At 35.7% G+C, this 13,686-nt stretch overlaps 1 protein-coding gene across 1 annotated transcript; it reads left to right on the top strand.

The window, feature by feature from the left end:
- On the top strand, nucleotides 1–4,339 carry LOC110608241 (probable LRR receptor-like serine/threonine-protein kinase At3g47570; the record flags this gene model as incomplete). Its single annotated transcript, XM_043960726.1, has 3 exons — nucleotides 1–1,010; nucleotides 2,409–3,835; nucleotides 3,954–4,339. Coding segments are annotated over 3 exons (2,823 nt in total), but the record flags the coding sequence as incomplete, so codon positions are not given.
- Between the last annotated feature and the right edge of the window lie 9,347 nt (nucleotides 4,340–13,686).

The raw sequence follows: 13,686 nt of genomic DNA on the forward strand, positions 1-13,686 counted from the left end.
TTAGACCTAAACTCTTTTCAACTTTCAGGTTCCATCTCATCCCATGTTGGCAATTTGAGCTTCTTAAGAGAGTTGGACCTTTCAAACAATAGCTTCACCCATGAGATCCCTCCCCAGATTGGCCACTTACGTAGACTGCAAGTTTTGTCTCTTTATAACAATTCATTTGATGGTCAGATTCCTCCCACCATATCTAACTGTTCAAACCTTGCTTTCTTTTATTTGGATAACAACAATCTTGCAGGGGAAATTCCTGTGGAGCTTGGTTCCTTAGTGAAGCTGAAATCCATCTATTTACAGCGTAATAATTTCATAGGGACTCTCCCACCATCTTTCGGGAATCTATCATCCCTTGACATCCTCGGTGCATATCAAAATCAATTGAATGGAAATCTCCCAGAATCTTTAGGCCAATTGAAGAGTCTAAGGATTTTATCAATCTTTGAAAATGAATTTTCGGGTACTATTGCTCCTTCCATCTTCAATCTTTCATCAATTGAGGGTTTAGACCTGTCATCTAACCACTTCCAAGGGAATCTTCCCATGGAAATTGGAAACTCTCTTCCGAAACTCCAACATTTTTCTGTTGCTGTTAACCAATTCACTGGCATCATTCCAACTTCATTTTCTAATGCGTCAAATCTAGAATTGCTTGATCTACTCGTAAATAATCTCACCGGAAGAGTGCCTTCTCTTGACAAGTTACATAGGCTTTCAGAATTTATGATTTCTGTCAACAATTTAGGAAGTGGGAAAGCTGATGACTTGACATTTCTTTCCACCTTAATGAACGCCACAGCTTTACAATTGCTAGGGATAGGCAACAACAACTTTGGTGGGGAACTTCCTGAACAAATCGCCAACTTTTCAAAAGAGCTCAACATATTTGTCATACAAAATAATCAAATATCTGGAAAAATCCCAGTTGGAATAGAGGTTTTGGTTAACTTGGAAGTTCTCTATGCAGATGGGAACAAACTTTCAGGTAATATTCCATCAGGCATTGGACAGCTTCAAAATCTGGGCTTTTTGCAAAATAAAGTTAAAAGAAAAAAATATTTCCTAAATCCTAGTTTGCGGAAAAAATTTTCTCAAATCAGGGGAAATCAGGCCTTTACCGCATTTTATAAGTGCAGTAGTTTTTACCGCACTTATAAAATGCGGTAGAGAGTAAAATTATTATTTTTTTTAAATAAAAAATTTCTACCGCACTTTAAAAGTGCGGTAGAATTTTTAAAAATTTTTTAAAAAAATCTACCGCACTTTTAAAGTGCGGTAGAGCTGGCAGAGAGGGCAAAGACGAGACTCGTCTCTGCCCCGTCAGTGATTAATAAAAAAAATATAATTAATATAATATATATTAAATAATTAATATAATATATATTAAATAAATAGATATAATTAAATAAACTTTACACATTACCGCACTTCAAAAGTGCGGTAATGTGTAAAGTGATTTACGTATTACCGCATTTTAAAGTGCGGTTATACGTAAATTAAATTCTCCTTTTCTATAATTTTAATTATTTATATATTTTTTAAAATTTTTATTATTCTTAAATATTTAAATATTATTTATAAATATAATTTTAATAAAAATAATAAATTCTATGAATAAATAAAATATATGATATTATTTATAAAATAAATATAATTATGATATTATATTTAAATAAATATAATTATAATGTTATATATATAATTTTAGTTATTAAAATAAATTTATATATGATTATTATTATATTAAATTTTAATTATATTAAATAATATTTAAATAAATATAATTATAATATTATATATATAATTTTAATAATTAAAATAAATTTATATATGATTATTATTATATTAAATTTTAATTATATTAAATAATTAATATTAATATAATTTTTATAATTATCTATAAATTTTATAAATAAAAAAATATAATTAATATAATATATATTAAATAATTAATATAATATATATTAAATAAATAAATATAATTAAATAAACTTTACACATTACCGCACTTCAAAAGTCCGGTAATACGTAAATCAAATTCCAACCTAATATTTTAATTATTAAAAATAAATTTAAATAAAATTTTACCGCACTTCAAAAGTGCGGTGGAATTTTATTTTTTTTAAAAAAATTATTTTTATATCACTCACCCCTTTACCGCACTTTAAAAGTGCGGTAGATTTTTTTAAAAAATTATTAAAAATTCTACCGCACATTAAAAATGCGGTAGAAATTTTTTATTTAAAAAAATAATAATTTTACTCTCTACCGCATTTTATAAGTGCGGTAAAGACTACCGCACTTATAAAATGCGGTAAAGCCCTGATTTACCCTGGTTTGGGAAAATTTTTTCCACAAACCAGGATTTAGGAAATATTTTTTTTTTTTTAACTTTATTTGGCAAAAAGCCCTCAAAATCTAAAATTACTTTCTCTTGGAAATAATAATTTATCAGGATATATTCCATCATCTCTGGGAAACCTGACAAATTTACTTGAAATTTTTTTGTATAACAATAGTCTTCAAGGTACCATCCCTTCCAGTCTAGGCGAGTGGAAAAAATTGCTCAAACTAGATTTTTCTACAAACAATCTTAGTGGTCCCATACCCCCAGAACTTTTTGGACTTTCCTCCTTGTCAAAACTTCTTTCTCTGTCTGTGAATCATTTGTCTGGCTCCATTCCAGAAGAAGTACAAAATTTGAAAAATCTAGGAATCCTTGACCTTCAAGACAACATGTTGTCAGGAGAGATTCCTAGTGGTCTTGGCAGTTGTACAGATCTAGAATTGTTATTCATGGGTTCCAACTTGTTCCAGGGGTCCATTCCTTCCTCTTTTGCTTCGTTAAGAGGCATTAGGGAGTTAAATCTTTCTCATAATAATTTGTCAGGCAAGATTCCAGAGTTTCTAAAGGGCTTCGAATCATTAGAGCTTTTGGATTTATCTTATAATGATTTTGAGGGCATGGTGCCAGTGGAAGGAGTTTTCAAGAATTTTAGTGCTACCTTTGTGGATGGAAACAAAAATCTATGTGGTGGAATACCTGATTTTGGTCTACCTGTGTGCAAATTTGAACAATCAAAGAGGAGACCAACTGCAAAACTAAAGGTCATAATCTCTGTTGTCTGTGCAGTTGTAAGTATTGCAATTTTTCTAATTGCTTTGCTTCTTTGGCATCTTTCAAAAAGGAGGAAAGGAGAAGCTACGTCACTATTTGATGGGAATTCACTATTGAAGTTGTCTTATCAAAGTTTGCTAAAAGCCACTAATGGATTCTCTTCAGATAATTTGATTGGTGTCGGTAGCTTTGGATCTGTATATAAAGGGATTCTTGATCAAGAAGGGATGATAATCGCAGTTAAAGTGCTTAACCTGATGCGTCGAGGAGCTTCAAAGACTTTTATTGCCGAATGTGAAGCCTTACGAAATATCAGGCATCGAAATCTTGTCAAAGTTATCACAGCTTGTTCAGGAGTTGATTATCAAGGCAATGATTTCAAAGCATTGGTTTACAATTTCATGGTCAATGGAAGCTTAGAAGACTGGTTGCATCCAACTCTTGGATTAGAAGAAGTGCCAAGATCTTTAAATATTGTCCAAAGATTGAGTATTGCTATTGATATTGCTTGTGCACTTGAGTATCTACACAACCAATGCGAAACACCAATTGTTCATTGTGATCTAAAGCCAAGTAATATCCTTCTTGATGAAGAAATGGTCGGACATGTAAGTGATTTTGGGTTAGTGAAGTTCCTTTCAAGTGGGGTGCTTGACAACTCAACAAATCATTCTAGTTCACTTGGAATCAGAGGAACTGTCGGTTATTGTCCTCCAGGTAATATTGTTCATGCTTTTCACAATTTCTTTCTTGTGCTAGTTTGCTAGAAGAATTCACTATTTTTTATATGTTTCAAAGCAAATCAATTAACTAAATTTTTATGCCTATATTCTAGAGTATGGCGTGGGAAGTGAAGTATCAACGCATGGTGACGTGTTTAGTTTTGGTATGCTCTTATTGGAGATGTTCACAGGAAAAAAGCCGATTGATGACTTGTTTCAAAATAATTTGAGCCTTCATAGTTTTGTCAAAAGAGGTTTGTCAGAACAAGTGAAAGAAATAGTAGATCCCAAACTTTTTCAGATGCAACTCAATGGTGATGCAACATCAAATCATAATCACAATTTCAGGAATGGGAGAAATAACATATTGATTGAATGCTTGACTTCAACATTAGAAATTGGAATGTGTTGTTTTATGGAATCACCACAAGAACGCATGAATATCAGTGATGTCGTTGCTCAGCTCACTTCCATCAGAAACAAACTTGTTGGAACTTGATTATCAAGAGATAGAGAAATTATAAGTGCACTTCAAGTGCTAGGTAAGTAATAATACTCTTTTATAACATCAGTTATTTGCTTGACAAATGGGTATATCATTGTTTAAAAGATCTTTTCGTGGTTCTTCTCAGGTACTCAAAATTGATGAATCTAATGTAGAATGCTCAGGAAAAAAACCTATTATACCTAGTCTATTTAATTTTGCTTACCTTACATGGTGTAGCTACCAATTATATAAATGTTTACAATGTTGTTGTTTGCTTAATGTTGAGTTTCCTTTAATTTGCTTAATGAAACCTCAGTTTAGTTTGTTTTATTTTTTTATTTGGATTTCATTGTTTATATCTGAAATAACTTGGTCCAAATTGATTTAAATAACTTTTGAATTCAATTTCTATTTGGTCCAAAATAATTAACTCAAATTATTTAATAATTTCATACTATCTATTATATACAAATTTAATTTGTCGTATTTCGTTAATGTGGAATGAGCTGCTGAATATTATATCTCTCTGCTCCAATTGCTAAATCAAAACCAAACCTTTGGATGCTGTGGTTCGCTAGTATTTCGGACGACTCCACCCCATTTCATACGGGTAGCCCTTTTCTCGCAGTTGACTAATTCAGTATAATTTTATAATTCAGAATAGCTCTAATATCCATTCAAGATAGTTAATCTAAATTATTTAGTAGTTAATATACCGACCTGGGACGAGGAGGGACGAGGAGGGACGAGGAGCTAAATGTAAAAAATACATATTCCTTTTTTGGTTTAAGAAAATAATTGAATTCTATTAATAAAATTCAATTGAAAAAATTTATTTATTTGAAATCAATTTAATTGTTAAAAAAATTTATTGAACTATTTTATATTAGATAAATTAGTAATAAATTTAAATTAATTTAATTTATTTATCATTCTTATTATTATTAAACTAAATATAATAAATTTAAATTAAAATTAATTAAATATATAATAATTTTTTTAATATTAATTATAAATGTATTAAATATTAATAGTCAATACTAAATTAAAATAATTTTTGTAAAAACCAATAATTAATTAAAAAATAAGAAATAAAATTCCTTCGATTATTGAAACAGTGGTATGAAATATATATATATATACACTCTGCAGACATATGAACACCCTTGCTTTGGAATTCAGATTCTTTTAACTCTATTTTGAAATTAGAGTTTTTATTAAAAAAATTAATTTGATTTATTTTTCCTTTTGTCAATTTTATATAAAATATTAAGTGCTTTGATACGAAAGGATAAGTTAGCGGTGAAATGAGTGAAAATAATTATAAAAAAAATACCTAGAATGGCAGAAAGATAAATAATATTAAAAGAAATACAATTTTTAAATATTGATGTGAAATGGATTCCCAATAAAATTGAATTGTGAAAATATTCATATTATTCAGCTTAATTAATTTAAAATTAAGAATTAATTATTACTGTTGTTAATTTAGGAATATCATAAAGTATCTAATTTAGAAAATAGTTAATTATATTCTATTCAATAATTAATTTTGACTGAAAATTAAATTAAATTTTATAATAATAAAACTAATTTTAATCCATGGACAATCTAACAAAATTCTACAGTAATCCATATCCACAACATCACAATTAACAGATTTATTGTAAAATTTACCGATCGAAATAAGCATATTGCAGATTCTATTGACTTTAATTATCAGACCTTTCTTAATCCACCCAATTTTGTATGGCGAAGGGTGAGACTGTGTAGGCAACTGCAACTATTGATAATTAGCCTGCAAATCACTTCTCCTACTCGACACTTCACCTGAAAAATCTTCATTCTTTGCGTATCATCCTTCTATTTTGTCGAGCATAAAATTTTCTTCACCATATAAGTGACCTCTTCATCTTTAGAACCAACAATAGACCTACCGTCGTCATCCACTTCCTCCTCATATTCAACCACTTGCTCAATCACATTAACCTGTCTGTGATCATTATTAACTCCTTTGCTTTTTGGACAATTATTCGATCGATAACCAGGTTGTCTACAACAATAACATATGTCTCTGGTTGATTTTCTTATAAGGATTGGTTTTGTCTCTTTTTTCTGCTGTATTGATGACTACTTTTTTCTTATTATCTCTTTTTTCTTCCACAGTATTCTGAGGATTGCAAGAATTTACAACCTTAGAATGTTGTCTGCTGTAATTACTTTTATACTACTGAGTTCCTGTCAAATCAGAATTTCTGTAATTAAAATTCTGATTAGACTGATGTCGAGTCTGCCAATCAACACGTTCTTCCGCTCTTTTTTTATCTCAATAGCATCTGCCAAAGTGAAAATCGCAGTTACTCCCGTCATACAGTGAATTTCATGATTCAGTTCCCTTTGATAATAAGCAACCTGCTGGGCTTCGTTCTCACAGTTTTTACAGCTCGCGTGCAGCCTCAAAAACTCCTTTGTATATTCATCCACCCTTCGACTTCCTTGAATACAGTCATGATATCAGTTATACAAAACTTGAGTGTGATCACTAGGCAAGAATCGCTATTCAATCATTTGCTTCATCAACAGCCAGTTTCGTATAGGTTCCAACCTCCTGCGATAGCTTTTGTTTTTAACAGAATCTACCGTGCTGCTGCACCACCCTTTAATTTATAATCCACAATCGAAACCTTTTGATCCTCTTCTACGTTCATGACTTTAAAAAATCGATCAATCTCTGCCAAACAATTAAGGATAGATTGTACATCTAATGAACCATAAAAGTTTTAAAGGTCTATCTTTACCTTGTAACCTTCGTGATAATCCTATTAGGGATTTGCGGCCACAGGATTTATGACCATAGGATTTGAAAATAGTTGTGGGCATTCAGCTGCGGCGGATTGGTTGTTACCTTATTGCAGGGGTAGCTGTCCAATCATCTCCCTTAATTTTGCTAAGAATGCCTCTGTTGAACCTAAATGTTCTAATCCTTATTTTGATGATTAATAAACAATTGGTATGCTACTAATTATCTTTAAAAGTGTTTATGTTGAGCTTGTAGGTCCCTTGCTAACAAGAACGAAATTGCTTCAATCTCAAAAGGAAAAAATGCATATTTTGGAAGCATACCACAAGAAAGGGATCATAAAGTAATTTCTTGTTTATGTTTTGTTAAGTTATTCATTGTGAATTTCAATTAATTAAGTGTGATGGCTCAAGATTTCTTTCATTTCTAAAAGTTTTTTAGATATGGCCAAATCTTTAAATACTTGACTTTCAGGGATTAAAATAAAAATTTTCCAAAAGAAGTGATTTTGAAATTATTCTTTATCAAAATCAAAGATCTAAAAATATGGGTTACAAAAATTCAAACGGATTGAAAAATAGAATTTTATAGTCTAAGTTATGATTTTTCAAAGAATTTAATGAAATATTTTTGTGCCCCCTAAAGCCAACTTTCGGCTTCCGAAAGTCAGGGACAGAGACGAAAGTCCCACATGTTCGGCTGCCGAACATTGACTTTCGGCCGCCGAAAGTGTGTTTTCAACTTGCAGCTTTAAGTGCAACCTTCAGCCTCCAAAAGTAAGGGACAGAGACGAAAGTCCTGTATGTTCGGCCGCCGAAGGTGTGATGCTCCCTGAGCTAAATGTTTGGCTTCCGAAAGTGAAGGACAGAGGCAAAAGTCACCTATGTTCGGCTGCCGAACATTACCTTCGGCCGCCGAACGTGTGCTTTTAAGTCTGCCTCCGAAGCCTAAAGTTCGGCTTCCGAAAGAGAGGGACAGAGACGAAAGTCCCACATGTTCGGCCGCCGAACTTGGACTTTAGGCCGCCGAAAGTCCATTTTTAAAGGATGATGTTCTTCACCTCAAGAGGTTCAGCTGCCGAACTTTAGCTTAGGCCGCCGAACCTGAATTTTTCTGAGAACGATATAACAGTTATTTCTGTACACAAAAGACTCTATTTGCATTTAATGCACTCCCAACGGCCATATTTATGACTGAACTATAAATACAATGAGTTTTTGATATGAAGAGGTTACAACAACCATCTAAGCAAATATTTATTGAGATTACAACATTTTTCATTCTCTCTCTCTCAAAACCTTGAGCCAAAGCATTGATTTCTTGAAAGTTTATTTTGAGTTATAATTGGTTGGCTTTTTAGAGTGAGTAAAGGTTGTTGAGAGATTCTGTTGTTGTGAGTGTGGCATTGAGCAAAGAATTGCTCTTGAGTGAAAAAGAGATTTGTAAAGAGCAAAGGCTTGCTCTAAGATTGTAAGGGTTTTAATCTTCACCCAAAGAAGATTTGATAGTGGAGTTGAACTCTCAAGGTGGACCTTGAGGAGAGGACGTAGGCTTGAGATAGCTAAACCTCTATAAATTCTTGTGTTGATTATCTTCTTCCTTATTGCCTTCTAATTTGTTCTTTTGCCTTAAATTTTTTATAAACCCAATTCACCCCTTCCTCTTGGGTTGCTTCAAGTGTAACGACCCAGAAACCGATACCTTTCTATAACGGCCCGAACCGCCACCGACGCTAGGATCTAGATCGGCTTAAGGCCGCCGGGACCCGTAACAAGCCAAACATGCATCCTATCACCTGGCTAAATCCCATACATGATCAAAACGCCTTTTTATGTAACAGCCCAGCCCTTTCACCGGCACTGTTACCGTTCACGGCTCAGGGCTATCCCTCGTCTGACCTCGTGCCACCTCGGGCTTTCCACTGGCATCGTGAACAGCTTTTAACATCCATTCACCCTCACGGGTTCCTGGCAGGATTTGTCCCCTTGGGTTCTCGCATCGCATCCTTCTCCAAGTGGATTTGGACCTAATTTCTAAAGGAAAATTTGGGCCAAATCCACTTGGGGAAGGATGCGATGTGAGAACCCAAGGGGACAAATCCTGCCAGGAACCCGTGAGGGTGAATGGATGTTAAAAGCTGTTCACGACGCCAGTGGAAAGCCCGAGGTGGCACGAGGCCAGACGAGGGATAGCTCTGAGCCGTGAACGGTAACAGTGCTGGTGAAAGGGCCGGGCTGTTACATCAAGGGACAACAAGTGGTATCAGAGCTAAGTCTCCCTATCTTGAAGATATAATTATCTTGGAGTAAAGATCAAATGGCAGCCCTCAATTCTCAAGAAGGTCAATCGGTTGTGAGACCACCTTTCTTTGATAGAAATGACTTTCTATATTGGAAAAATAGAATGTATTATTTCCTCAAATCGGAAGGAGTTGATTTGTGGGATATTGTAAAGAATGGTCCCTTCTTTCCCACAAGAGTGATAGATGAAAATCAAGAGCAAAAACCTAAGAGTGAATGGAGTGAACTAGAGAAGAGAAGGGTAGCCCTAAATGACAAAGCCATTCACATCTTATTTTGTGCTCTTAGTAGAAGTGAGTACAACAAAGTGTGCATGAAGTCTACCGCAAAGGAAATTTGGGATGCTTTGGTTGTCACTCATGAAGGAACTAATCAAGTCAAAAAAAACAAGATGAAATTCCTCATTTACCAATATGAGTTGTTCAAAATGAAATCCGATGAAACTATTAGCCAAATGTATGATAGGTTCATTGAGATCATTGGAGGGATGAAATCTCTTGGGAAGACATTCACAAATGAAGAGTTGGTGAAGAAAATCCTTAGATGTCTACCTAAAGAATGGCTACCAAAGGTAACTTCTTTAAAGGATGCCAAAGACTTGAGCAAAGTGCAATTGGATGAACTCTTGGGGAATCTCATTGACTATGAGATGACTCTAAAGAGAGAGCAAGTGGAGGAACCTAGCAAGATGAAAAAGAACATTGCTCTAAGGGTAGCCTCCGAAGATACTAGTGAGGAAGAAGAAGAGATAAGTGAGGAAGAATTGGCCTTGGTAACTAGGAGAATAAGGAAGTTACTTCTCCAAAATAAAAAGTTCATCCCAAGAAAGAATTTTAGAAAGGAAAAGGGTGAATCAAGCAAAAAGGAAGTAGTCATTTGCTATGAGTGCAATAAGCCGGGTCACTACAAAGTGGATTATCCCAAGTTGAAGAAGCCTATCAAAAAGTTCAAGAAGAAGGCCTTCAAAGCAACATGGGATGAGTCGAGTGATACCGAAGAGGAGGACGTTGGGGATGAAATTGCCAACATGTGCTTCATGGCTCTAGAGGAAAGCTCCGATGAGGTAACTATACTTGATGACTCTACTTTATGTGATGATGTTGTTGAGTTTTCATATGATGAACTTGTAGGTGCTTTAAAATTAATGAATGATGAGCTTGAAAAGAGTCATAAGAAAAATAAAATTTTGAAATGTGAGTTAGTTAGCTTTAAAAGGGAAAGTGAGAACTCACCTAAGGAACCTTTACCCTCAAATAATTCTTTACAAAAATCCTTAGATGAGCTCTCACTAGAAAATAAAAATTTGAACAATGAAATCCTTGAGTTGAAAAATTCTCTTTCAAAATTTTTAAAAGGCAAGGACAAACTTGATGAAATATTAGACTCTCAAAGGTCTCCTAGCATCAAGTATGGCCTTAGCTATGATAAATCAACTCAAGCAAACTCTTCTAAAACGGTTTTTGTTAAAGCTACTAACTCAAATGAACCTAAGGTATCTAGCTCTAATGGAAGTATGCCTAAAGTTTCTAGTAGTAATATGTCTATAAGGAATGCACATGTACACAAATCCACTAGTTACAACACTTATATAAGACACACACCTAGGCAATTTGCATATAAGAGAAATGATCATTATAGAATATGTAATACCCGGCTAGAATCCGGCACCGGAATTTCTGTTGTCTGATGGCATCCGGGGTGTTGGGATTCTATATAAGGGTAGGAGTTATGTTTTCTACGTGTTATGATGTGTTTTCTGGGTTTACAGTGTGATAGTTTGAGTTGAAATGAACCAAGGCAGAGGAGCCAAGTTCGGCCGCCGAAGGTAAGTTCGGCCGCCGAAAGTGCCCAATGTTTGGCTTCCGAAGTTCAGGTTCGGCCCCCGAATGTTGCATGGTTTTGCATGCGATTCGGCAGCCGAAGCTGTGTTGGTCAGCCAGCTTTTGAGCCATCCTTAGTCAGCATTGTGGACAGGTGTTATGTCCAACTTGTTGCCAGAAGTTGGCCACGTCTCCCTTGGTTTATTTGCTGAGTTTGAGCAGCTCATGCACAAGTTTGCTCGTTTACCAAGTTGTGAGGGTTTGAAGCAAAAAGTGAGTTTGAGAGAGTTTGAGAGTGTGAGAGGAGGTGATCCGTTTTCCCTTGTTCAGAGTGTGTAGCTTCTTACTTCAGGAGGTAAGTGATGTTCTTGAATATGTTTTCCTGAAGGGTTGAAGTATGCTTAGGTTATTCATGATAGTTTTGATGAGTTATGCATGGATACATGGTTATGTGTTATGTTTGATTTGTTGTTTGGGGTTATTAGCTAGTTTTGGACCCCTGTGATCATATACTTATGTATATGTGTGTTGAGGAGTTGGTATATGCATGTTTGGAGTTGTTAAAGGGAGGGAGGAGATGTTTGCCGTTGAAGCTGAGTTCTGGATGAACTCAGGTTCGGCAGCCGAAGGTTCATTCGGCCGCCGAACCTCTTGCATGGTGGCTTAGTTGCCACAGCTTGCCCCCGAGTGTTTTTGTATGTTCGGCTCTGTTTGGGGGATTCGGCCGCCGAAGGTGCCGCCGAAGGTGCTTGAGTTTCGTCTCTGGAGAGGACATTCGGCCGCCGAACCTGCCGCCGAAAGTGTTCTGTCCAGCTTTTCTTTTACATGTTTTGCATGAGTTTTAAAGTAAGATTAAGGGGTTTTCTTGGGTAGTGTAAGAGAGGTATTCTTACGATAGTTTGGTCCCTCATTTGAGTCTTTATGTGTGACAGACCAGAGGAACCAGAAAGAGCAGCAGTGAGTACTGCTCCAGAGTTTCAGAGCCTGCAGAGTCAGTCAGTCCAGATAGCCGGAGGTGAGTGGAACTAACTTATGACTTTTAAATGAACCACAAACTGCTTTTCGCATATCTCATGCATCATGATTATGCCATAGGGTGATTGCATTAGTATCCACGAATATGTTGCATTGCATTATTATTTGATGATGTGAGTAAATGCTGAATGATCCAATAGTCTCAGACAGGAAGTCCAGGAGCCTTTGACTACGCCCTGGCACGTATAGCAAAGACCAGGAGCCTTTGACTACGCCCTGGCAGGTATATAGCAAAGTCCAGGAGCCTTTGACTACGCCCTGGCAATGGTAAGTTCACAGGTGTTATATACACATATACATATATGACAGGAAGACCAGGTGCTCGATTCTACGCCCTGGCACAGAGTTACTGGGACTATGTGGTGACAGGTTTACTCTTGATGTGGCTTGTCTGTGATATGGTGCATTTCATGAGATCATATTTTACTGAGATGTTTTACTGTTCTACTCACTGGGCTATAGAGCTCATCCCACTCCCTTAACCCCAGTTTTGCAGGTTCAGTGTACAGGGACAGTCCAGCAGAGTACAGGAAGAGTAAAGAGATCTGTAATAGCGTAGAGTGGACATGTAATCTTAAAGAGATGTAATAGTTGTTGCTTGACCTAGTGACCTCGTGATGTATGTTTTGTACATAATCTGTATATGTATATATGTTTTCCTGTATGTGAAAACCAGGCTTAACAGGTATGAGATAGCCCATCTAGAGCAAGCTCTAGTCAGGGATGCAGAGTACAGAGTACATGAGTACAGAGTACAGAGATATGGGCATTATGAGTTCTTAGTAATGCCGTTCGGGTTGACTAACGCCCCTGCAGCATTTATGGATCTCATGAATAGGGTATTCAGTGAGTTTCTGGATCACTTTGTCATTGTGTTTATCGATGATATTTTAGTGTATTCCAGAGATGCAGAGGAGCATGCCCAGCATCTGAGGATAGTACTGCAGACACTGAGAGAGCATGGGTTATATGCCAAGTTCTCGAAGTGTGAGTTTTGGTTACGGAGCATTGCCTTCTTGGGACATGTGGTATCAGCAGAGGGTATTGAGGTAGATCCCAAGAAAATAGAGGCTGTAGCGAACTGGCCCAGACCCACGACAGTGACTGAGATTAAAAGCTTTCTGGGACTGGCAGGTTACTACAGGAGGTTCGTTCAGAACTTCTCAAAGATAGCAGCTCCTATGACCAAATTGACTCAGAAGAACCAGAAGTTTGTCTGGTCAGACCAGTGCGAAGAGAGCTTTGAGGAGCTCAAGAGGAGATTGACATCAGCACCAGTGCTAGCTCTGCCTGTTAGTCATGAGGATTTCACAGTGTTCTGTGATGCATCTCGAGTGGGATTGGGTTGTGTTTTGATGCAGAGTGATAAGGTGATTGCTTATGCTTCTAGACAGTTGAAGAAGC

This window comes from Manihot esculenta, chromosome 10 (genome assembly GCF_001659605.2).
Source record: "Manihot esculenta cultivar AM560-2 chromosome 10, M.esculenta_v8, whole genome shotgun sequence".
Classification (NCBI taxonomy): Eukaryota; Viridiplantae; Streptophyta; class Magnoliopsida; order Malpighiales; family Euphorbiaceae; genus Manihot; species Manihot esculenta.